The 23467-nt window shown below is 38.5% G+C and overlaps 1 protein-coding gene across 12 annotated transcripts in view; it reads left to right on the forward strand.

Annotated features, from left to right (window-relative positions):
* AIG1 (androgen-induced 1) overlaps positions 1-23467 on the forward strand; it is a 209416-nt gene that overhangs the window by 50819 nt on the left and 135130 nt on the right. For all 12 annotated transcript variants that reach the window (XM_005859076.2, XM_014533887.1, XM_014533886.1 and 9 more), the window contains exon 2: positions 9056-9211. In XM_005859076.2, the coding sequence (XP_005859138.1) occupies positions 9056-9211 (156 nt within the window). The remainder of the gene's footprint in view (positions 1-9055; positions 9212-23467) is intronic.

The raw sequence follows: 23467 nt of genomic DNA on the forward strand, positions 1-23467 counted from the left end.
CCCTCCCCCACCTTCCCTTTGAGATTCGTCAGTCTGTTCCGTGCTTCTATGTCTCTGGATCTGTTTTGTTCATTAGATTCCACATATGAGTGAGATCATCTAATTTCATGCTGAGTCACTGTCCCACGGCGCCTAAATACTTTTGGCATTCACTCTTGATCTTGGTAATAAGGAGAAGGAATTATGCACCATTAAAAAGTAAGATACGTGTGGAATAAATGGGGAATCCCTTGAAGATTGTGTTTACTAGTACTGCTATTTTATTGCTTTTGGATCCTTTTCACATATTATTTAACTCCTTCAGTCAAATTCATTCTTCATTGAGCACAGATACAGCCATAGATTGATTGGTTTCTGGCAAGAACTGCATTGGAAGTTTTATGAACTAAAAGCAAAATGTTTTTGGTATAGTGCCACATGCTAAGTGACTATAGGTGAGATATAGGAAGGCCTCAAGCTCACACCATTTCTCCAAATGTGTTATCCAACCTTCGCATAGGAGAAATTACACGCACACACACACACACACCACACAAGTACCATGTATGTTATATATGTGTGTCATATCTATCTAAAGCTATATATCTTATTCCATCTATCTATCTATCTATCTATCTATCTATCTATCTATCTATCTATCTTTCCATCCATCTATCTTGTACTAGTATACTGTTCTTTCGTAGATTACATATACATTTATTAAAGGTTACATAGTACTTTGTTCTCTCATTATAAAAGAGTTTAGGCAGACTTTTATTTCTTCATTATCATCTCCCCTTAAATTAATCCTCTTATCCTCACATAGAGAACTCCTCTAGGACTTCCCTTATGATACCTATACATCTCCCTGCCTTCCTCCCATCTTTTCTTTCCACAATTTTCCTTCATTCCATGTTCTTCATCACTGTTGTTTTGTTATTGCCCTTCAGAGTGCCATCTTGTTTCTTTTGTGTACCATGTCTAACAGTAACTTTAAAATAAGCAAAATCTTCAAAAGAAACATTATGATACTCTTTATGTTCATTTTATGAAAATGCAATATAAGCAAAATGTGTTATACCATAGTATAAATCATTGGAAATCTTGCTTCCCAAGGTCAAGTGCTTCCCAGGGGCACTCTGGTATTTAAAAATTCATATAAATAATGATTCAAATTATCACTTAATGTGTTGTTTTTCCACTTTGGTGCATTTTTGGTTCTTGCCTGAGTTTGGCCAATTAGGCAGAAATGTAAAAATTACCAACTAATTAATGATGACATGACCTGATATATAGACTATAGATTTGGTACTATTACATATAATTGAGGATACTAAAGATAATCTAATGAAATAAAAAACCTATTTTGGATAAACCATGTTATATATATTTGGGAATAAATGGTAGAAGTCTATTGAATTTTCCCTAAAATATAAACAGAATTGTAATTGTTTAGTGCATTCCAGAGAAAAAAACCCATATTTTTTGTGTTTTGTTTTGTTTTAGCATTTCTATTTATTTCTTTTCTTTTATTATTTTAATTTTTTAAATTCTCACCCGAGAATATTTTTCCATTGATTTTTAGAGAGAGTGGAAGAGAGAGGGAAAGACAGACAGAAATATTGATGTGAAAGAAGCACATGGATGGTTGCCTCCTGCATGAGCCCAGACCAGGGCTAGGGCGGAGTCTGCAACCAAGGTATGTGCCCTTAACCAGAATCAAACTCGGGACCCTTCGGTCTGCAGCTGACACTCTATCCATTGAGCCAAACAGGTTAGGGCGGAAAAAATATTTATTACTTCAGTGAAAACCACTCGTGTAAAAAAGCAAAGGATATGAATGTGATTTGGGTACATTTCCATACTTGTGGAAATTAATCCTAAACCTAACATGACTCAGTAAAAAATCTGAGTTCCTGACAGGGAGAGTTATGGGGGTAAAGAAAAGATGCAGAAGGAATTAAACTGTAGAGAACGTTCAAGAAGAACAAATGCTAGAGTGACTCCAAAATATCCTAGGATATTTTTTGCATTCTGATAAATCTCTACGTATATTTCTTGGAGAGAAATGGTACAATTGACCACTTCATTTCTACACATAACACAAAATAATAAAAGCCACCAACCTGCTAAGAACCCAAAGCCAGATGGTGTATGTGAGCGTCATGCTGAGTTGATGGTGTAGAAATGCCAGCTCTGTAGAATGGCTGGAGCTGAATAATGCTTCCAGGTAATACTACTTAAATTCACTTGTTCATCTCTGTGTAAACTTTACATTAAAAAATATATATATTTATTTAAATCTTTATTGTTGAGATTATTACAGATGTCCCTCTCCCCCCGCCACCCCATTGTCTTCCTCCACCCATTTCCTGCTCCACCCCAGGCCTTCGCCACCCTATTGTCTATGTCTATAGGTAATGCATATATGCATATAAGATCTTTGTTTAATCTCTTCCCACCCCCCACTCCCTTCTCTCTGAGAATCATCAGTCTGTTCCATTTCCATGCCTCTGATTCTATTTTATTCACCAATTTATTCTGCTCATTAGATTTCTTATTTGTTTATTTTGATTTTTAGAATCAATTGTTGATAGGTATGTATTTGTTACCATTTTGTTGTTCATATTTTTGATCTTTTTCTTCTTCTTCCTCTTCTTAAAGAACACCCTTCAACATTTCATATAATACTGGTTTGGCGGTGATGGACTCTTTTAGCTTTTTCTTGTCTGTGAAGCTCTTTATTTGACCTTCAATTCTAAATGATAGCTTTTCTGGGTAGAGTAATATTGGTTGTAGGTCCTTGCTATTCATCACTTTGAATATTTCTTGCCACCCCCTATGGCCTGCATAGTTTCTTTTTTAAAAATATATTTTTATTGATTTTAGAGAGGAAGGGAGAGGGATAGAGAGATAGAAACATCAATGATGAGAGAGAATCATTGAAAAAAAACTGCAGGCCAATGCTCTATCCACTGAGCCAAACCAGCTAGGGCATGGCCTGCATAGTTTCTGTTGAGAAATCAGCTGAGAGTTGTATGGGTATTCCCTTGTAGGTAAGTAACTGTTTTTCTCTTGCTGCTTTTAAGATTCTCTCTCTGTCTTTAGCCCTTGGCATTTTAATTATGATATGTCTTGGTGTGGTCCTCTTTGGGTTCCTCTTGTTTGGGACTCTCTGTGCTTTCTGGACTTGTAAGTCTATTTCTTTCACCAGGTAGGGGAAGTTTTCTGTCATGATTTCTTCAAATAGATTTTTAATATCTTGCTCTCTCTCTTCTTCTGGCACCCCCATAATGTGAATGTTGGTACGCTTGAAGTTGTCCCAGAGGCTCCTTACACTATCTTCATATTTTTGGATTCTTATTTCTTTTTGCTCCTCTGGTGGGTGTTTTTTGTTTCCTCATATTTCAAATCGTTGATTTGATTCTCAGAATCCTCTACTATACTGTTGAATCCCTGTATATTATTCTTTATTTCAGTCACTGTATGCTTAATTTCTGACTGGTCCTTTTCAATTTTTTTTTGGCATTCTCACTAAGATCATTGAAAGTCTCACTAAGTCCTTTGGAGGTTTCTAGAAGATTCTTGAGTAACCTTATAACTGTGGTTTTGAACTCTATATCCAGTAGTTTGCTTTCTTCCATTTCTTTCATTTGTGACATGTTTCTTTGCCTCTGCATTTTGGCTACTTCCCTGCATTTGTTTCTATGTATTCAGTTGAACTGCCATGTCTCCTTGAGTTGGTAGAGTGGCCTTGTGTAGTAGGTGTCCTACAGGGCTCAGTGGTTCAGCCTCCCCAGTCACCTGAGCTGGGAACTCTAAGTGTACCCCTTTGTGGGCTGTGAGCACAGTCTTGTTGTAGTTGAGACTTGATTGCTGTTGGTGTCACTGGGAAGAATTGACTTCCTGGCCAATTTGCTGTGAGGACCAGCTGTGACTACAGTGGGAGAGCTGCTATGCAGGAGACACCCCTATGGAGCAGGACTTGTTTCAGTGGGGCTTTGGTGCTCACTGAGTCTGCCCCTTGAGTGTGTCTCTTATAGAGTTGTAATCTGGTATGGTTTGACACTGACCACTGGGTACACTGGCTCTTGGGTTTCCAGGGAAGTGTAAAGTCAGCCACGGCCTGGGGCCACCCAGCAGGAGCTACAGAGAGATCCACAGATTTCTCCTTATTGTATTGAGTTTGGAAGTGCCCAGATGAGGTCCAGTTATGAAGCAAGGCAGGCTGGTGTTGGTCCCAGGTCTTGGGCCTTTTATTGATAGGTTTGGGGCTCCCTGACCCAGCTGCAGCTTGTTTGAGATTTTTCAAGGACAGGCCCTTCATATGCAAAAGCCACTGCAGGCAGCTTGGATGGGATTGTAAATTGGATGAGGCGGAGTCTTAGGGAATCACCAGGGTGGAACAAACAGAAATGGCTGCCAGTCAGCCCTGTGATGGAGAGGTCTCAGCACAGGAACAATGATCCCTGCAAGTACCTCCATCTGGGAGAAAACTGCCCCCCAAGTTCCTGTCCTGATGCCAGACAGATGTGTCCCCCAGAGTCTCACCCTTGTGCTGGAGCAGGACCTTGTAAGTTCACTTTGTGGTGCTGGCCTTTTAAGAGGAACAGCTGGGTCTCCAGCAGCCTCTGTGTCACTGAGCTCCAATCCGCACTGGTTTTTACAGCCCATAATCTCGGGGACTTCTTTTCCCAGCTCTGGGACCTTGGGCTTGGGTTCTGATATGAAGCCCTTTGCTCCCCTGGGCAGCCTCCACAGAGACAATCTCCCTACTGATTAAAGAAGTGGGACATGTGGGTGCCAGACCAGCACATTCTGCACCTCCACACCTCCTACCAGTCTCAGTGTGCTCTCTTCTTTACTTCTCTAGTTGCAGGACTTCCACTCAGCCAGCTTTCTGGTAGTTCTGGATGATGTTTGTTCTGTATTTTAGTTGTAGTTTTGATGTGGTCATGGGAGGCAGCAAGTACAGCTGTTTACCTATGCCACCATTTTGGTTCCCTCCTAAACTTTACATTTTTAAGTTATTTTAATGAATTTTAAGTTGCAATGGATGACATGGCACCTATAAGCAATAGAAAAACTCCAAAAAAGATGTCTCAAATGTGATTTATTAGCTGTCAACTCAAATTAAATTCTAATAAAGTAGCAGAAATCTGAAGTGGTTTAACAGTACAGTGGGGCCTTGACTTACGAGTGTCCCGACTAACGAGTTTTTCGAGATACGAGCCGTCTCTCGGCCGATTTTTTGCTTTGAGTTGCGAGCTAAAATTCGGGTTACGAGCCAGCTTCAGATACCCCACCGCTAGTTGACGCAGCGAACGTCACAGTAAACGCCACAATATCAGCCCAGCATCACGTGTCTCACTCGTTCAGTTTTGGATTTGACATACTAGTAATTTGAGTTACGAGCTCTGTCACGGAACGAATTAAACTCGTAAGTCAAGGCCCCACTGTATTGGCTAACTTATTCTTAAGTCTATTAATTGCAATATTTCTGCCATTTATCTGTTTTTATTGAATGGTTAAGGATTTCCCATTTCCTGGCATGTCTAATATTGTTTTATTGTATGTTGGATATTATTGAATGTCTGATTGTGTTATAATTCTTTAAAGAATGTAGAATTTTGTGTTTGTGGCATTTATGTTACTTGTAAATCAGCTTGATCTTTTTGAGGCTTGCTTTTAAATATTGTTGGAGTGGATCTAGAGAAACCTTTATTGCAAGGCTATTTTAGCATCAGTATCTAGGTATGAAACTTCTTAGGTTTTTGCTGAACACCCATTGCAGTCAATAAGGCCTCTCTGTTTGATTGGTCAGAACTTGAATAACTCTCCATTCTGCGTGAGCTCTAAAAATTGTTTAACATACAGCTTGTAGTAGGTAGAATTCTAAAATGACCCTCAGTGACATTCACCTTTGTATAATCCCCTCCCACTTGGTTTTAGAAAATCTTGTGAATACAATCACTCCTGTCATTATATTACTTTATTTGGCAAAAAGAGAAGTCCAAGGTGTGCCTGACTTTATCAGGTATACCTTTAAAAAAAAAAGAGAGATTTATCTGGCTGATTGCAGAGGTAAAGTCTAATATATAAAAAGATTATTTATTTATTTATTTCAAATGTCTAGTTGTTTATGGTGGGAAGGCAAATCTAATACTAGTTACTTGATCATGGAATTTTAAAATTTATTTACTTTAATTTGCTGCTCACTAGATTCTTATAGTAATAGCCAGTTGTAAAGTAGGGGAAACTTAAGCCAGTCAGAGAAAGACACGTATCACATGATCTCACTCATATGTGGAATCTAATAGACAAAATAAACTAATGAACAAAATAAACCCAGAGGCATAGAAGCATGGAATAGGAATCTCTGAGAGAAGGCAAGGTGTGGGAGGTGGAAGAGGGAGAGATTAACCAAAGAATTATATGCATATATGCATAACTCAAGGACACAGACAATAGTGTGGTGAAGGCCTGGGGGAGGGGTGAAAGGGTGGAGGGAATCAATGGGGGGAAATAGAGGACATCTGTAATGCTTCCAACAATAAAGATAATTTTTTTTAAAAAGTAGGGGAAACTGAGTTGAATGGAAAAGAATTGAAAAACACTACCCAACTATACCCGAAAAGTATAAAAACCCCTCTTTTTTACTTTTTATTTTTAAGTTATGTGAAAATATTTTAATGAATTATATGGAGAGTAACATAATAAACTTCTATATACCCTATAATCAACTTAAATAAAATATGATCATTACAGTTGAGGCCCTTGTGTTCTTTTGCCATATTTATCCTCTTTTTCGACATACCTGAATTCAGTGTTATTAATTCCCATGTATTACTGCATATTTTACTTCATATACAACTATCCTTAAAATTATCTTTGCATTTTTTGAAATATATTTTAATTTCAAAATATAGCTTTTTTCTAGTTTTCTTTTTTTGTTTAATGTTTTGCTGTAAAAATAAAAAATTGATAAGAGCTTAGAATTCCATTGTATGAATATAGCACAATTTATTTATCCTCAATTATTAAGAGACATTTAAATTGTTTCATCTTTTTTGAAGCAATGAATGCTGAAACTGACTTTCATATAGATGTGACTAGTACACAAATATGAGAGTTTCTGTAGGGAATACCTTTCATAGCGAAGTCGGTAGATAATAAGAGTATGTACATCTTTAAATGACTAGATATTGACAATTGTTCTTCAAAGTTGTTCTAATTGGCATTCCCAACCTTAAGGCTTCTGGTTGTTCCACATCCTTATAATCCTTGGTACTGTCAGAATTAAACTGTGAATAATTACATAGGTGAGAAATACAATCCCATTGTGCTCTAAATTTGCATTTCCCTGGTTATTGATTAGGCAGGACACCTTTTAATATGTTCACTGGCCAGATTAGCATGTATATTATTATTCCTGAGTATGGCCACTTCAGTTTCTCAAACCCTATTTGGGTTGACATAAAGATCTAACATCTAAAGTCATAAGATATGCTATGGAAAATGTTCCCGAGTATAAAATTATTCCCTGAGTCATTTAAGTCATTTCTGGTCATCACAATTTGATCTTGCCAACCATCCAGTTGTGCCATGCTCAGTTGTGTAAGTCTTAGCTTCTCCTACTCTGGTTTCTCTGGTTATAGAAAGAAAACAATAAGCCTTAAGTCATTGAAGCTGAAAGAGAAGGTAAGTTATTAGGAAGAATATAACATTACTCTGACAAACTTGGCTAATAATAACAGGATTTGGTGAGCTCCAATGAGCCCAGGGTATTATATATAAACATACTGAAGGACTTTTGTTTATTTAACGCAGCCTGATGGTGAAGTTTCCATTACAGGGAATTTTCAAAGTGGCTTCTATAAAACTTTGAACAGAGTGAGGAACAATGTGAGTGTGGCAGGGCTGTGCTAAGAGGTAGAACCAGGTAATTTTGAGGGCCCTTCTTCCTTTTGTTCTGTGCCTCAGTGGGGAACCCATCCACAGAGCTGTCACAGGTTCTTCCACAGCCAACATGAAAATTTACCCCAGAAATTATGTTTTCTAAACAGGTAATTAATAAAATTGCATCTTTTACAAATAAATATATCATCAGAAAATTATTTCTCATAGAAGAAACCAGAATAATACTCCCGAATCTTTTGTTGGTGTTAAATGGGCATGATGTTGAGCTCAGGGAATATATTTCCTGCCCTTTCCATAATTTGAATTATCATTGCCAAGCTGTGTTACAGTATGTTGCCTGCCTCCACTCATAGCTTTGGATCATTAATGCATTTACACCCACTTTAAGAATTTCACAAATAGTTATTGGGCTACAGCATTTCAGTGTTCTCTCTCTGTGACAGTACAAGTAAAATAGTTAAGGTAAGTAATTCAGTTTGTAATTGATTTGAGAAAGTACAGTTGGTTACTTTATTTGGGGACAATGTTGTATCTAAGTTTACAGTGTTTGTAAAGATGTTAGTTCATAAAAACTGAAAACCTGAAAAGGAAGTCATCTACTTCAAGTTTGACAACAAAAATTTGCTCTACACCAGTCTTGATTGGTGCATTCAATTGATTTATCTATGACTCATAGACTAGATGCTTTCTACCACTCCAGTTGATAAAAAATTCTAAGTCTAACAGATTAAAGCATAGGAAGGTTTCTTCACAGTCAGACTGAGTTGTCTCATTTATTATTCAAAATACCCTGATCCTTTTCTTTGCACGTCTTAGATGTTTGTTAAACCTCACTAGTCGATATAACTAGACCACAGGTGTTATATTTTAAATTAATGGACATGTCATTTTGATAATTGATGTTGCTTTCTGTTGAACTGTGTGTGTGCATGCATGTTTTGCATTTGTCCTTAGGTGAGCAAAAATGGAAGTGATGGTTGTAAGATGAATTTTCTCAGCTTTCTTTCTCTTTTGTTATGTTTATGGCCAGCTTTTTAAATGTGCTTCTGATCCTCTCTTATCATGTGTTGTTTTGCAAACGTGTAGCCTATTTGCTGTTGTACAGCCTGGGTCGCTGTAGAGCTAATGGACTAACAACAGCTATTGTCTCCTCCAGGTTATACAGGCTGTCTTTTTTGGCATCTGTGTGCTGACTGATCTTTCCAGTCTTCTGACTAGAGGAAGTGGGAACCAAGAACAAGAGCGGCAACTCAAGAAGCTCATCTCTCTTCGGGACTGGATGCTAGCTGTGTTGGCCTTTCCTGTTGGGGTTGTGAGTATGATGTAGAATCCATTTATTCACAAAAGCAACTTGGGTCTTATTTCAGACTCCTAAGAAAAAAAGGGGGTTCATTATAGGAGATTGAAATATTAGTTTGCTATAACTGCCATCATAAAGACTCCTAAGGAAAAAAAGGGGGTTCATTATAGGAGATTGAAATATTAGTTTGCTATAACTGCCATCACAAAGCACCACAGATTGGGTGGCTTAAACAACAGAATTTATTTTCTCCTGGTTCTGGAGGCTAGAAGTCTGAGATCAAAGTGTTGGCAAGGTTGATTTCTTCTGATGCCTCTCTCCTTGGCTTATAAGTGGACTACTTCTCCATATGTTTTCACATGTTCTTCCCTCTATTTATCTATGTCATACTCTCCTCTTATACAGACACATATTGGATTAGGGTCCCCCACTGACCTAATTTAATCTTTTTTAAAAATTTTATTTATTTATTTTTATTGTTTAAAGTATTACAAATAGTAGTACATATGTACCCTTTTCATCCTATTGACCTCCCCCCAGCCCCCGGCATAAGGCACATGCCCTCCCCGCCTCCCCCCCACCAGTGTCTGTCTGATCTCCGAAGCTAAGCAGGGTCAGGCCTGGTTAGCACTTGGATGGGACACCTCATTTAATCTTAATTTCCTCTTTAAAGGCCTTACCTCTAAATACAGTCTGAGGTACTATGAGGTCAGGACTTCAGCATATGAATTTTTTGGGGGGAACGCACTTCCACAGTTTCTTAAGCTGCCCAAACTTCAAGTGTGTGGTCCTTGGGTCTGTGATCATTCTAGTATTTTTGAACATGAGAAAGATGAAATCACCATTAACTCATACTTCTTCAGTTATCCAGCTGTGCCATTAGCTAATATCTCCTAAATAAATGTTGCTTAATGTTTGGGTCTGTCCTGAACATGTTTGAGTCTGTCGGAAACATAAACCAAGTTTCTTTAAAGGGCCAGGGACCCAACAGATTCTATAGATGTTTTTTACCCATATATACCCAGGAGAAGAATGAGAGTACTCATAAACCTCAAATTGTGAGTCAAGTAAAAGTCTATTACCTAATTTAAATTCAGATCTTTCATTTGCCAGCTGACTTCTGGAAATAGCAGACACCCCTGTGACCCGGGCTAGCACATGTACCACATCCAAGGTTCAGTGTAGTCAAAGTCAGAAAGTTGTTTTTAAATCCTTCCAATGACTCTTCTGCACATTTTTCAGATCTATACAAATAGCTGGTGGAAGCCTCTACATGTTTGCTCTAAGACCCATTAGTAAGTGCCCAGACTATCACTGACTTGCTTTTTGATGTACTGAGTTGTTATGTTCTTGTATAAAATATCCTGTAGCTCTTGACGACAACAACACAAGGAGTGTATTATAATCTGGTCACACTCTTTTTCTCATTCCCTCATCCTTATCCCCTGCAAAGCTAAGTGGGTGCTCAGATTGGTGCCATCTAGCAAATCTCTCAACTTCTGTTGCTTAACAGAGTTCAATGTTTTATGTATTATTTAGTATTTCCTTCTTTGGACTTGCCTTATAATATTCCAATGCTTTGCATCAAAATACTCACCCGAGAGAAAATTGCCATTGGCATAAGGTTTAAAAATATATACTTCCTGCATGGAAGAATTACCTAGAAAACTTAAATCTGTGTACTTTTTTGGTTTCTTTTTATCCCTTACTCCCTTGGTATTTCTAAAGACATGCCATTGCCTCTGGAATTCTTCCTTGGTTAGAAGGAATACAATAAAAACACAATACAAAAGTAAATAGGAATACAATATTAACATGTTTTCTGTTAGCATCTGCCTCTCCTTCTGTTATATAATGTCAAACCATGTCTCTAGGGCTTCAACTGTTGAGTCTCGCCACTCTCCTTAAAGGCTCATTACATATGCTCTTTAGACATTGTGACATCACATTGGCCAGAAACTTCTTGCACCTATTTGACACTTGAGATGTTCTGCAGCTTTCAGTGTCCTTCTTGAATTTGGTCCATGTAAGCTTCATGGTTGGTACAAAGAATGGGGGACTTTCTATTTGCTTGCTTGTTTGATTACATCTGATATTATCCTCTATGTTTCACCATTTTTATTGTTGTCTTTGTGTCTTGAAAGAGGAAAGAGAAGCAATAATACCTTTGATTTCCTCCTTCCTTTTTTAACCAGAAGTCATAACGTCACATTTTCATTACATCTGAATTCACCTTCCCTAGCTGATGAGCTTCATAGAAAAATTCACAGACTAAGTAATCAATCAGAGAGGTGCAGCTTCACTCATTTCTGTTATTTTTTTCTTGCCTGCTGACATTTTGTAGTCAAGATTTACATATTCATAATCTTCCCTGCTATTATGAGACCCTTCCCATTTTATAGTCACTAGCCTTAAGTTCCTGTTATATTTATTTCTCCCCTCTCTTTTCTCCCTTCATCTCTCTTTCCCCCTAATATTAAGAAGAATCCTGGCCAGTAGTCTCCAGAAATCTCCTTATATTTTTCCACTGTTTCTCTCTTACTCTTTCACTTGACTTTTTGTACCTACTTATCCAATTTCTACCGGATTTCTCACTCTAATATACACAAATTCATTTTGAGGCAAAAACTGGCCAATGGCTTCTTCCTTGATTCCATTAATTGCAAATTCGTATTCACAGAGGATATGAATTTGGCTTTTTATATACTTTTAACCTGTTAAATAACAAAAATTTAACCTAGTGATGTTAGGGATCAGATTGGGTTTATTCAGTGATTCATGAATTGGACAGCATCCCATCTAGCAAATAAAAGAAACCCACAGAGCTATAGACAAGGAAAGGTTTTTTAAAGGCAGAAAGGGGGTGGAAAAGGAAATTATTAGGAAAGAATGTGTTTTTTCAGGCAAGATTGCTCTCCTAAGGGGAACAGAAGGGACTATGGGCTGGATTATCTCACTAATGCTAACCTATCCATGCCATGTTACCTGGTTAAAAGTTATGTTCCTGGCAAGCTGAAACTGCAGCTAGCGTAAGTATTAAATCGTGGTTTGCTGACATGGGGCCTAGTACAAATAAGGCCATTTTGAGTCTGTTGTCTCTTTTTTAATACACCCAAAATATTTTCTTCATCAAAACATATAATTTTATAATTTTTTGGCCTTCCTTTCCCCAAGGCTCTTTCCCAGCTCTCTTTCCCTTGTCTTTGCTGTGACCTTAGTCCCCTGCCCCTTCTCTCTTTCTCCCTAGAGCTCTCACCTGCTCAGTGGATCCTTGAAGCCCACTGTAGTTTTATCTTTATCACTTAATATTTTCTCTTGTTGAAATGTCACCCCTTCCTGGAGCAATGCCATGAGGGATCACTTGAAGAGGTGTCATCTTCACCCCTCCTGTGGCTCCTGGCCTGGATGAGGTGCCAACCTGAAGGGTTTCTTACCTGAGAATGATGGGAATAGTACTAACACCCAGGACCTTCGGGACATGCAGTTATTTGTGTAGGAATCTGTAGTGAAAGAATGCTTATCACATGAACAAATATAAATGATTAATTATAACGTTGGCAATTAGACACATTTTACCACATTGGGTTGACACAGTCAAAATCCTAAAGGGCAAAACAGCCGAGCACTGTCCCCAAGAGCCTTGGGAATGGAGCTGCCTGTGGAGGAAGGTGCAGAGGGGCTGAGAACCCGCCTGTGGTGCCTCCAGGCCTCTGGGCTCTGATTGCCAGGTGACTGCCAGCCTCTCCGTGTGCCTTCCCTGCTGCTTTCTGCTGGCGTCCCCTGCCCAACGCCTTTTGTTTCGCAGCCAGAAGTTTCGGGGAAAGCAATGTTATTTTTGCTTCCTGGTGCCGTGCAGAAGGGCAGCCGGCATAAACAGAGGGCATAGTGGCAGCTGAATTTATCACCTCTGCTCACAGTTTCCTGAAGAGACCTCTCAACCCCAAGCCTGGCTCTTCCATTATCTGTCTCTCCCCTCAGCTGCAACTATGGCAGCAAGAAAGACACGGGTAGGTTATCTAAGATTTGTATTTTCTACATTAATGCTTCCTCCAATAACGAGGTTAATTGAGAGTTGACAGTAATTGCTTTATGCGGGCACAAAGCACTCAATATGATTGTGTGACCCATGGACCTAATGCATCTACTGCCTGGCCCCTCTCTATCTCAAGGATGTATAAAAATAATGAAACGTTCCAATCAAAGATGATTGGAGGAAAGTTTGTTTCAGCATGACCTTGAGGAAATCAGGCAGGGTGGCTTAGTGAAGGTTGCCTGTGTCATCCTGCTCTGAGTAGATTCCCATAAATGCTAAGCCGGCCTGGTTAGTAACGCTAATGGCCGGAAACCACCTCCGCTCCCAAAGCCTCGCCACTCACTTTGCAGGCATAACCCATGGGAGGCTCTTCTTACCACGTGCAGTTTATTTCTGAACCCTGTCACCCTTTTAAAGGAGCATTACAAACAATTCTATGACATTATGTGGTCTGGAAGCACTGAAGCTTATTAGGAGCAATCAAACTAAGAATGTCTTTTGTCTCCTGTGAGTTTGTTGACTTTTCTGCTGGCAGATACTCTTCTAGTTAAGAAAATAGGCTAAGGTTTCAACCAAAAACAAAAACAAACAAAAAAAAAAGATGAGGAAAGAGAGGAAGAGCAGCAAAAAAAAAAAAAAGTATGATGAATATAAAATTGCCTCTCTTAAAAATCCTACATGTGTCTCCAATTGCAATCCAAAGAAGCCCTTTCGATGACAAAGAACAGTTGTATGTTTTCCATTAATTCTATGAATCCCATTCAATTGCAGCTGCTCAGTTTGCGTAATACACGGAATCCAATCTCATCACCTCCCCAGTACACCTTTGTCCCTGGTGCTATTTGGTTGCTCTAGACCAGATGCTGGCCGCTGCTAAACTAACCTTGACCCTCTCATGGTGAAGATGGGAGGATGCCCCTCCCTTAACAAAGAGGAGGGGGGTCCAGGATGGTCCTGGAAGTTTGGATATGTTCTAACCTGTGAGAGCATCTAATGCATAAGGAACAAACCAGCATGTACCAGGATGAACTTTTTAGAAATCTGGTCTTTCTAAACCATTTCTGGTGTTATAAGCATGTTCTTCTAAAGACGTAGTGAATACTTTATATGTACTGATCTGTTCTACAATCCTTTAAAACTTATTTTTATTCTTGTGATGGAAACTGTATGTATGGTACCCGCTTCCTTAGGAAACATGAAAAATAGAATTTGAAACCTCAAATGAAAACTCAAAGAAAATGTATCTAGGAATTATCTTTTTAAAAATACTTCTTGATTGGATCGTTTATCTTCCTTTTGTTAAGTTCTATGAGTTCTCTGTAAATTTTGGAGATTAAACCCTTATCTGAAATATCACTCGCAAATATGTTCTCCCATGCAGTGGGCTTTCTTGTTGTTTTGTTGATGAACTCTTTTGCTGTGCAGAAGCTTTTTATTTTGATGTAGTCCCATTTGTTTATTTTCTCCTTAGTCTCCATTGCCCTAGGAGCTGTGTTGGTAAAGATATTGCTATGATATATGTCTGCTATTTTGCTACCTATGGAGTCTTGTAGGATTTTTATGGTTTCCCATCTTACATTTAAGTCCTTTAGCCATTTTGAGTTTGTTTTTGTGTGTGGTGTAAGTTGGTGATCTAGTTTCATTTTTTTTTTCCATGTACCTGACCAAATTTCCCAGCACCATTTATTGAAGAGACTGTCTTGACTCCATTGTATGCTCTTGCCTTCTTTGTCAAATATTAATTGAGCATAATGGCTTGGGTCGATTTCTGGGTTCTCTGTTGTGTTCCATTGGTCTATATGTCTGTTTTTGTGCCAGTACCAGGCAGTTTTGAGAACCGTGGCTTGGTAATATAGCTTGATATCTGGTATTGTGATCCCTCCAACTTTGTTCTTTCTCAGGATTGCTGTGGCTATTTGGGATCATTTTTATTCCAGATGAATTTTTGGAGAGTTTGTTCTAGATCTTTGAAATATGCCATTGGTATTTTAATGGGGATTGCATTGAATCTGTAGATTGCTTTGGGTAGTATGGACATTTAAATGATGTTGATTATACCAATCCATGAACATGGTATGTTCTTCCATTTGTTTATGTCTTCCTCTATCTCTTTTTTCAATGTCCTATAGTTTTCTGAGTACAGGTCTTTTACGTCCTTAGTTAAGTTTATTTCTACGTATCTTAATTTTTTGGTGCAGTGGTAAATGGGATTTTTTTTGTTTCTCTTTATGTGAATTCATTATTGGTATAAAAAGGCCATAGTTTTCTGGGGGTTAATTTTGTATCCTGCTACATTGTCAAATTCATTTATTAGGCCTAGTAGTTTTTTGATGGAGTCTTTGGGGTTTTCTATGTATAGTATCATGTCATCTGTGAATAAGGACAGTTTTACTTCTTCGTTTTCAATTTGGATGCCTTTTATTTCTTCTTCTTGTCTGATTGCTATGGCTAGCACTTCCAGTACTGTATCGAACAGGAGTGGTGAAAGTGGGCATCCCTGTCTTGTTCCCGTTCTTAGGGGAAATGAATTTAGTTTTTGCCCATTGAGTATGATGTTGGCTGTAGGTTTTATCATTATACCCCTACAATTTAAAAGACATTATTTTATTTCTGATTTTAAAAGAGTTTTATTTAAATGGAAAGCAAACATATTCAAAATATTAATTATTAATATTAATGTCTGTCAACATAACACACAGGGAAGGGAATTTGATTCTATTTGAGATTATAAATAAAAACAAATGCCTTTCCTCCTGTTTTGCTATTGAGGGTGAAATTTTTAAAAAGTACATTGTTTACTTTATTCTGCAAACTCTGGATTTAATTTAAAAATACACTTAATAGCCCTGGCTGGTGTGTTCAGTGGTTAGAGTGCCGGCCTATTCACAGAAGGGTCGTGGGTTCGATTCCCGGTCAAGAGCACTTACCTGGGGAGGCAACCAACCAATGTGACTATCTCACATCAATGCCTCTCCCTCTCTCTCTCTCTCTCTCTCTTTCACTCTCTCTCTCTTTCTCTCTCTTTCTCTTTCTCTCTGTCTCTATCTTTCTCCCCCTAACTCCCTACCTCCTTTCCACTCTCTCTAAGGATCAATGGAAAATATATCCTTAGGTGAGGATTAACAAACAAACAAAAATGCACTTAATATCTGCTGATCCTCTCTTTATTATATTTTCACACAGGTGCCTATAATAATTTTTTTTTCATTTTCTTTAAGCCTTCGCTGATGTTTTCAGTTTCTTCACATGCCCTTTTTTCTTTCTATTCACCTTTGACGTTAAAAATACAATATCTGCTAGGTTGTATTTTATGGCAAACCCAGTTCATTTAGAGTTGAGCCAACAATATGCTTTCCTCTGCACTGAAATGAGTGTGAGAGTTGCCTTAGAGGAAGGTTTACAGATGAGGATTCATTCAGGATCTATAGGCAGACAGATGTACCTGATAGGGAACCAGGTTGCTTCTCAGCCATCTTATATATTTTTCTCTCCTAAGTGAAAACCAAAGATTGCCTGCCTAGGTGACCTGCTTAGTTTGTACATGCTATCTCAGAGTAGTCAGCTTTCCCAGTGCTTGCAAGACAAATTTCTTCAGCACAAAACATAATCTCCCTTCAACAAACTTTTATTATAGGTGCCCATTATTAATCACACTACAGTGAAAACCTCACATTTATATCCTGAACAGTCTATGGAGAGAAGTCTGTTAGGTAGCAAGTACTGCATGCTAGGAGCCAAAATAGTAGTGACTAGGATCGATCTTGTCCTTCTAGAGTCTCACAGTCCAGAGGAGGTGACTTTATAAGCTTTGTCAACCAGTAAATTAAAAGAGGGCCTGATGACCATAATAATACCTGTTAAGGTATAGAGGAGCCCACGAGAGGAAGGGATTCATTTTAGTGAGTGGGAGGTCCTGGAAGACATCCCAGAAATGATGATATTTGAGCTCTGTTTTGAAGCATGAATAAAAACTTGTTGGAGATGTAAGTTAATGGTGCTTTTGCCTATAAATAACAGTCTCCCCAGATAGCCACCTGGCTCATTCTTTCATTTCTTTCAAGTCTCTGCTCAAATGATTAGCCCTCAGAAAAGCCTCCATGAGCAACCTATATAAATTATCCTCCATTATCCTCTATCCCCTTGCCTTGCTTTATACTCCCCATAATATTGTCATTCCCTGGCACATTACATGCCTCTGACTTGGTACATTGCCTGTGAGGCCAGGGAGGTTGTATATTTGATATGCTGCTGCAGCGCAAGCATCAGGAGCAATGTTTAAATAATTCAGTATTTGCTGAGTGAATATCCAATCAACCGTGACTCAAGCAATAAAGATATTTAATATCTCACAAAACAAGAAGCCTGTAAGCAGGTAGTTTCAGAGTGATATTGCTCAGTATTATCACTTGAGACTTAGTCATTTTCCACTTTTCTATCTCCAGAGTGTTGGCTTTTTGTCCTTAGACTTGCCACCTACAGTCTCAGGAGGGTTGATACATACCAAACTTCACATCCTTCACGACCATGTTAAAGGCAGGAAGAAGAAGCTCTTAGATTGCTCTCCCCCAGTGTTTGTCTCTTCATCAGGCAAATGAATCTTTCCTAGAATCCTTGCCAGCAGACTCTCCCATGGGTCTCCTGGTGAGAACTGTTACTTGGCTAGAATAAGCAGCAGGGGATGCTGAGGAAGCAAGTGGAAGCAGAAGGGAATGAGGTTACCACGGGGGCTTAAACGAATTATGATTCATCCTTTTGGGTTGGCACATTGGTCCCCAGACAAAACCAGGGGTTTCAAGAAATTTGTTTCAAGTAACAAATTTTGAGAATAACAATGAAATATAAAGTAAGTTAAAACTAATAGGATTTTAAGTAACATAGTTTATCTATGTTAATATGAAAAAATAGATATAGTAAAACTATGAGACTAATATAGATATGTTCTTCTATCCTAACCATAAAAGACAGTTTCCCACTTACTCTCTGCCAATAACATTTTTGTGCATTTTATCAGTATTATCATGAATAACTATCTAATTCTGACATTTAAAGAAGTTCTTCTCTAAGAAAGTCAGATATGTTACACAATTGACCAAATGGTTTATTTCAAGTTTATGAACATATGAAATTTGTCAGAGGTGGCCTTGCTTTTAGACCACCAACTCAGATATGCAGACAACCGGGTTCAATGAGTAAAATCTTCCTTTCATAGTTCCCTGGAAATTGTAGAGAATTATCTTGCCCTGTGTATCATTTTACAGAGTTCCCATTCTCTCTGGGCGAAAGGCTACAAAAGAATCTCAGAAAATGAAGATAGCTGCCTTCCATATTTATATCCATAAATGAAATACTATGAAATATGTGATCAAGAAAAGGTAGAATTGATCTTCAGTGACATAAATAATGTGAGGCCTATTATAAACTAGACATGTGATTCCTATTCTCAAAAATATGACCCCCAAATCAGGATCTTTTGTATGCTTTTATTTGGAGGACCAGGAACAAGATGCATTATTAGTTGTTGGTTAAAAAATAGAAAAGAAAAAATAAATACTATTCACTTTTCTTCTTCCTTCTCTGCCTATCTATCTCCCTCCTTAACCTCTCTCTGTCTCTCTATGTAGCTATCTCTGTCTCTCTCTTATCTCCCCCACCCTCTCCTTCTACTCTTTCTTTGTTAAAAAGAAAAGAAAAGAGAAGAAATGAAACAATGATTTGGTGTGTAGGTGTCCTGAAATTACTACATTTCCTGTGGGTGTTTTGAGGTAACTCTTACCTGTTTAGCTGGATCAAAGTGTCCTGTGTTATATCAGCCAATATCAAAAGGAACATTTCCCCCAAGGAAGGAGCTAGTGGGCTCTCCACCTACACAACATTTATCAACTGTTAGCTGTGCCTGTGCAATTGCCATGCTGACAATTTGTTTATTTTATCACAAAGAGCCAGTCCAGGATAGGCCTTTCATTCATCATGCCTTTTCATATAGGAGAAGAGTTGAGGCATAGTTCTGACTCTGGGAGATGTGTCCAGAGACAAGACACCCATGGGAAGGTGAAGGACAAGGAGGGGAGATGGGAGGCAGTGAGGGGAAGGAGCATGCGCAGCCACACTTCACAAGCAGCCCTGCCAGCCCACGCAACTTTCCAAAAAGTTTCCTTTCAAGATGTCCCTTTAGCCCAGCCGGCATGGCTCAGTGGTTGAGCACCTACATATGAACCAGGAGGCCATGGTTCAATTTCTCTCCATAGCAATTGAGAGGCAGTGAGGTGGCCATTTGTGGGTGCCCCAGTGTCCTGAGACAGTATTCAATTGTCATAGCCTAATTCAGACACCAAAAATCCAGACCCTCCATTGTTTCAGTCTATTTCGAGGTAATTCTTCTCTCAGTAAATGAATTCATGCTAACTAAAGTTGAACTCAGAAAGATAGTTCTAGCAACTTATAATGACAAAAAGATCATCAGGAAGGTTGGAGTCTGCATAAGCTCTCCTTAGAGGCAAACAACTTTGAGGAAGACAAAGAGTAGCCAAGAGATTTCTGGAAGAACTAGAAATCAAGGCAGTAATTAGATGATATTTGTGTTAAATCATCAAATTACTATAGTCTGATGCCTCCTTTTGCACCTTAGGGATTGACTTGCTGAGTAAACCAGAATACTGCCTTGGGTGGCCAGGGCACCCTGCTCTCTGGACAAAGCTGAGGGCACATTCTGCTCTTCTATACCCGTAAACTACTTCCCGCTGTGACCATCACTTTTCTCCTATTGACATATCCTTCTTGCAGGCTGCGATTCATTCGATCAGGCTTCTGCTTCCACTATTACAGTAGTACTCTGGTCAAGCTGTTCCGATTCTATAACCAAGGCACCGAATGTAGGAAGTCATTGACACAGAGCCACCTAGCATAGAGAGCTTCTACAAAAGATGCTCTACTTAGTTACTTAAATTTTATTAGACTCGATTAAATGAGGTTTTTCCTAATTTTATTCTCAGGTGGCAACTTTAAATTCAAGTTGCAATTAGCTGGATGTCTCTCCTATGTGCTTATAGCTGCCCTGTGGATACTCATTTTAATATAATCCTAATAACTGGACTATAGTCCCTTTTATTAAGAAAAGAGAGAGAGAGACAGCAAGAGTTTGATTATTCAGTGATTTTATGATGACAAAAGCCCAAATAGTTTTCTAAAAGGAAACTTCTACCAATGCTAATGGATTGTCAGTGGTTCTGTAACATAATAAATATAGTCTTGTGCGATTGACTATGGATATGCTTAATTATTTTATTTGTTGTCACTTGAGAATGGAAGAAGCCTTGCTTAATTATTTTGGAGTGGAATTGAATTTAAATGGACCTAACTTTGACCTATAAAAGTATGGTTAGTGATGAGAATGCTAAGGTGACCACCTTGAGGTGTGATCTCACCTGTGTGAGGCTGAAAGAAACACGGTGTAGTCAAAGGCACGAGCTGTGGAGACAGACAGACCTGGGTTCCAATTTTGGATCTACCAGTTCCTAATGAATCCACCACTTCATTTTATAAGCTCTCAAAATCTTGGTTTCCTAATGTAAAGAGAGGGCTCACAAAAACTGACGTATCTGAGTTATGTTGAAGGGCAGTGAAAGACAGAGAGTATATAGAACAGTATCTGGCACATGACAAGCAGTCAAAGAATGTGAGCTTCCTTTAGTTTGCCCTAAAAATGGCCTCACGTCACAGAGAATAGCGTGTTGGATGACAGCATCGATTGGTGCGGTGTGATGCTGGCCCACTGCAAACACTCACTCTAAAGGTTACAGGATGCGGGTTCTGACATTCCACGGGTACGTGTGGTAACGCCATCCCGAGTCCCAGAAGGAGTTCTTATATTTTCAGATTTCCAAATGTATAGGATTTTTATTCATTCTATCACTGATTTCAAATTTGATTGCATTTTGTTCAGAGTCTATGATCAGTCAGATACTGATACTCTGAAATTTCCTTGAAACTTGCCTTTTTTGGCCTAAACGGTGACCAGTTTTCATATGCACAGTGTGTGCTTTAAAAAAAACACGCGTTTCAGACCACTACACCTGAAAGCACATATCAGGCCACAAGCCCACAGGGTGGTTGTCTTATGGTTCTGATAACTTTCTTATGGTCATGCATATTCAGGATAATTTTTCCCTCTCAATACAGAGCTCAAGTTCCAGAAGGATGGTTCCTCACTGTCCTCGTCTCTGCCCACGGTCATTTCTCATTCACCCTTACTCTGAAGGCGGGACCCTCTGGGGACTAGCTTTATGTGCACTCTATCTCCTGTCTCCTGAATCCCACAGAGCATCATAAGACAAGCACAGGGTCACTGTGGTGTGACGGATACCACTGAAGGGAAGCAGGCCCTTGTGCCTACCTCCTGGGATTCTCACTCTCACTTTATTTTGACTTTTTGTCACTTTATTTTGACTTTTTGTCACATAGTGGTTTGTTTTAAAAGATGATTTATTTTTTCTGGATATATTCTGAAACAACAAAACAAGGTTATATAGTATGATATTCTATACATCTAAGAAGAGGATATATATACATACACACACACACACATGAACTTATAGACATATATGTGTATATACATCTAAGAAGAGGATATACACACACACACACACACACACACACACACACACACACACACACATGAACTTATAGACATATATGTGTAGGTATATACATTTTTTCCTTGTATTTGCAAAAGGAAACACTAAAAAGAGAAAAGAGCCGAGCTGTTGTGGCTCAGTGGTTGAGTGTCAACCCATGAACCAAGAAGTTGCTGGTTTGAGTCCAGGTCAGGTCACATGCACAGATTGCTCGATCCTTGGTAGGGGTGTGCAAGAGGCAACCGAACAATGATGTTTATCTTCCATCCATGTTTATATCTCCCTTCCTCTTTCGCTAAAAATCAATGAAAACGTATATTTAAAAAGGAAAGAAAAATTCTTTCCTTTTTAAAGGAAAATTCCCCCACAAGCTGGTATTTTCAGGAAACACTCATGTCCCCAAAATGATATGAGACTAAGACAGGAGCCTAGTAACTAAAATTTGAGTAAGGAAGGGAACATGGCTCCAAGGTATAAGACAAGATACAAATATCAGTTAAGACCAGCAAATATTCTAGGTCAGTACTGCTTCTCTATCCTGTGGACATGAATTTTCCAGAGGGACGATGTACCTGGCCAAATAATCCTTGCAAAGATATTTGAAATTCCACTAATGTACTTATTACAGCAAAGACAAGAATGATTCCCCTTACTTGCTCTGCATTCCATGCTGTTCCTATGGCTTTTGTATGTCATGTTCAATCCAGGGGATCAGACTGGTGATTTTTCTCCATATATGACCTTCCTTCTTTTTCTTTTGGTTTTTCTAGAATGATTAATCAAGCATTTTACTCACCACACATTCATTGAATTCCTGCTATGTGCAGGCCTTTCTAGAGGACCCAGAAATGAAATAGTCTTTGGTGTTTAATTTTTCATTCATTCAATTATTGGTTCTTTCAGAAGTATGTTCATGCAAATTATATTTATAGACCTTAAAAGCATTGGCTCTGGGGTCCCACTGTCTGGCCTTACATTCTGGTTGGCCATTTATTCACTTTTAACTTTGGAAAAGTTATTAAAATTCTCTAAATATAAGGATTTTTGTCTATAAAAATGGAAATATAGTAGTAATAGCTGCCTCAGGGTAGTTGTGATTTTTAAATAAGATCTTGCTTGTGAAACCTCTGACCCATACACAGTGGAGATGTAATGCAGTATTTCTAAAGCACTGAGAAAGATAACAAATATATGATGTTCTCAAAATGACAAAGTACAGTGATGGAGAACAGATTCCAGATTGCCAGGGATGAGTTTGTGGAGAGGATATGACTCTAAAGGGATAGCGTTAGGGAGTTTCTTTGTGGTGATGGAAGCTTTCTGAATCCCGAACATGGTAGTGGTTACACAAATGTATACATGCAGTAAAATTCCATAGTACAACATACCCTGCAGAAAAAGAGTACATGTAAAAACTGGTGAAATCTGAATAGGGCTATAGTTTAGTTAAGAGTATTGTACCAACGTCAGTTTTCTGATTTTAAAAATCTATCATCCTTGCATAAGATGTTGTCATGGGACAAGCTGGATGAAGGATGCACAGGAACTCTGTATTTTTTCAAGTTCTTGTGAGTCTTCAATTATTTCAAAATAAAGAGTTCAGAA

The sequence above is a fragment of the Myotis brandtii genome, unplaced genomic scaffold (genome assembly GCF_000412655.1).
Source record: "Myotis brandtii unplaced genomic scaffold, ASM41265v1 scaffold123, whole genome shotgun sequence".
Classification (NCBI taxonomy): Eukaryota; Metazoa; Chordata; class Mammalia; order Chiroptera; family Vespertilionidae; genus Myotis; species Myotis brandtii.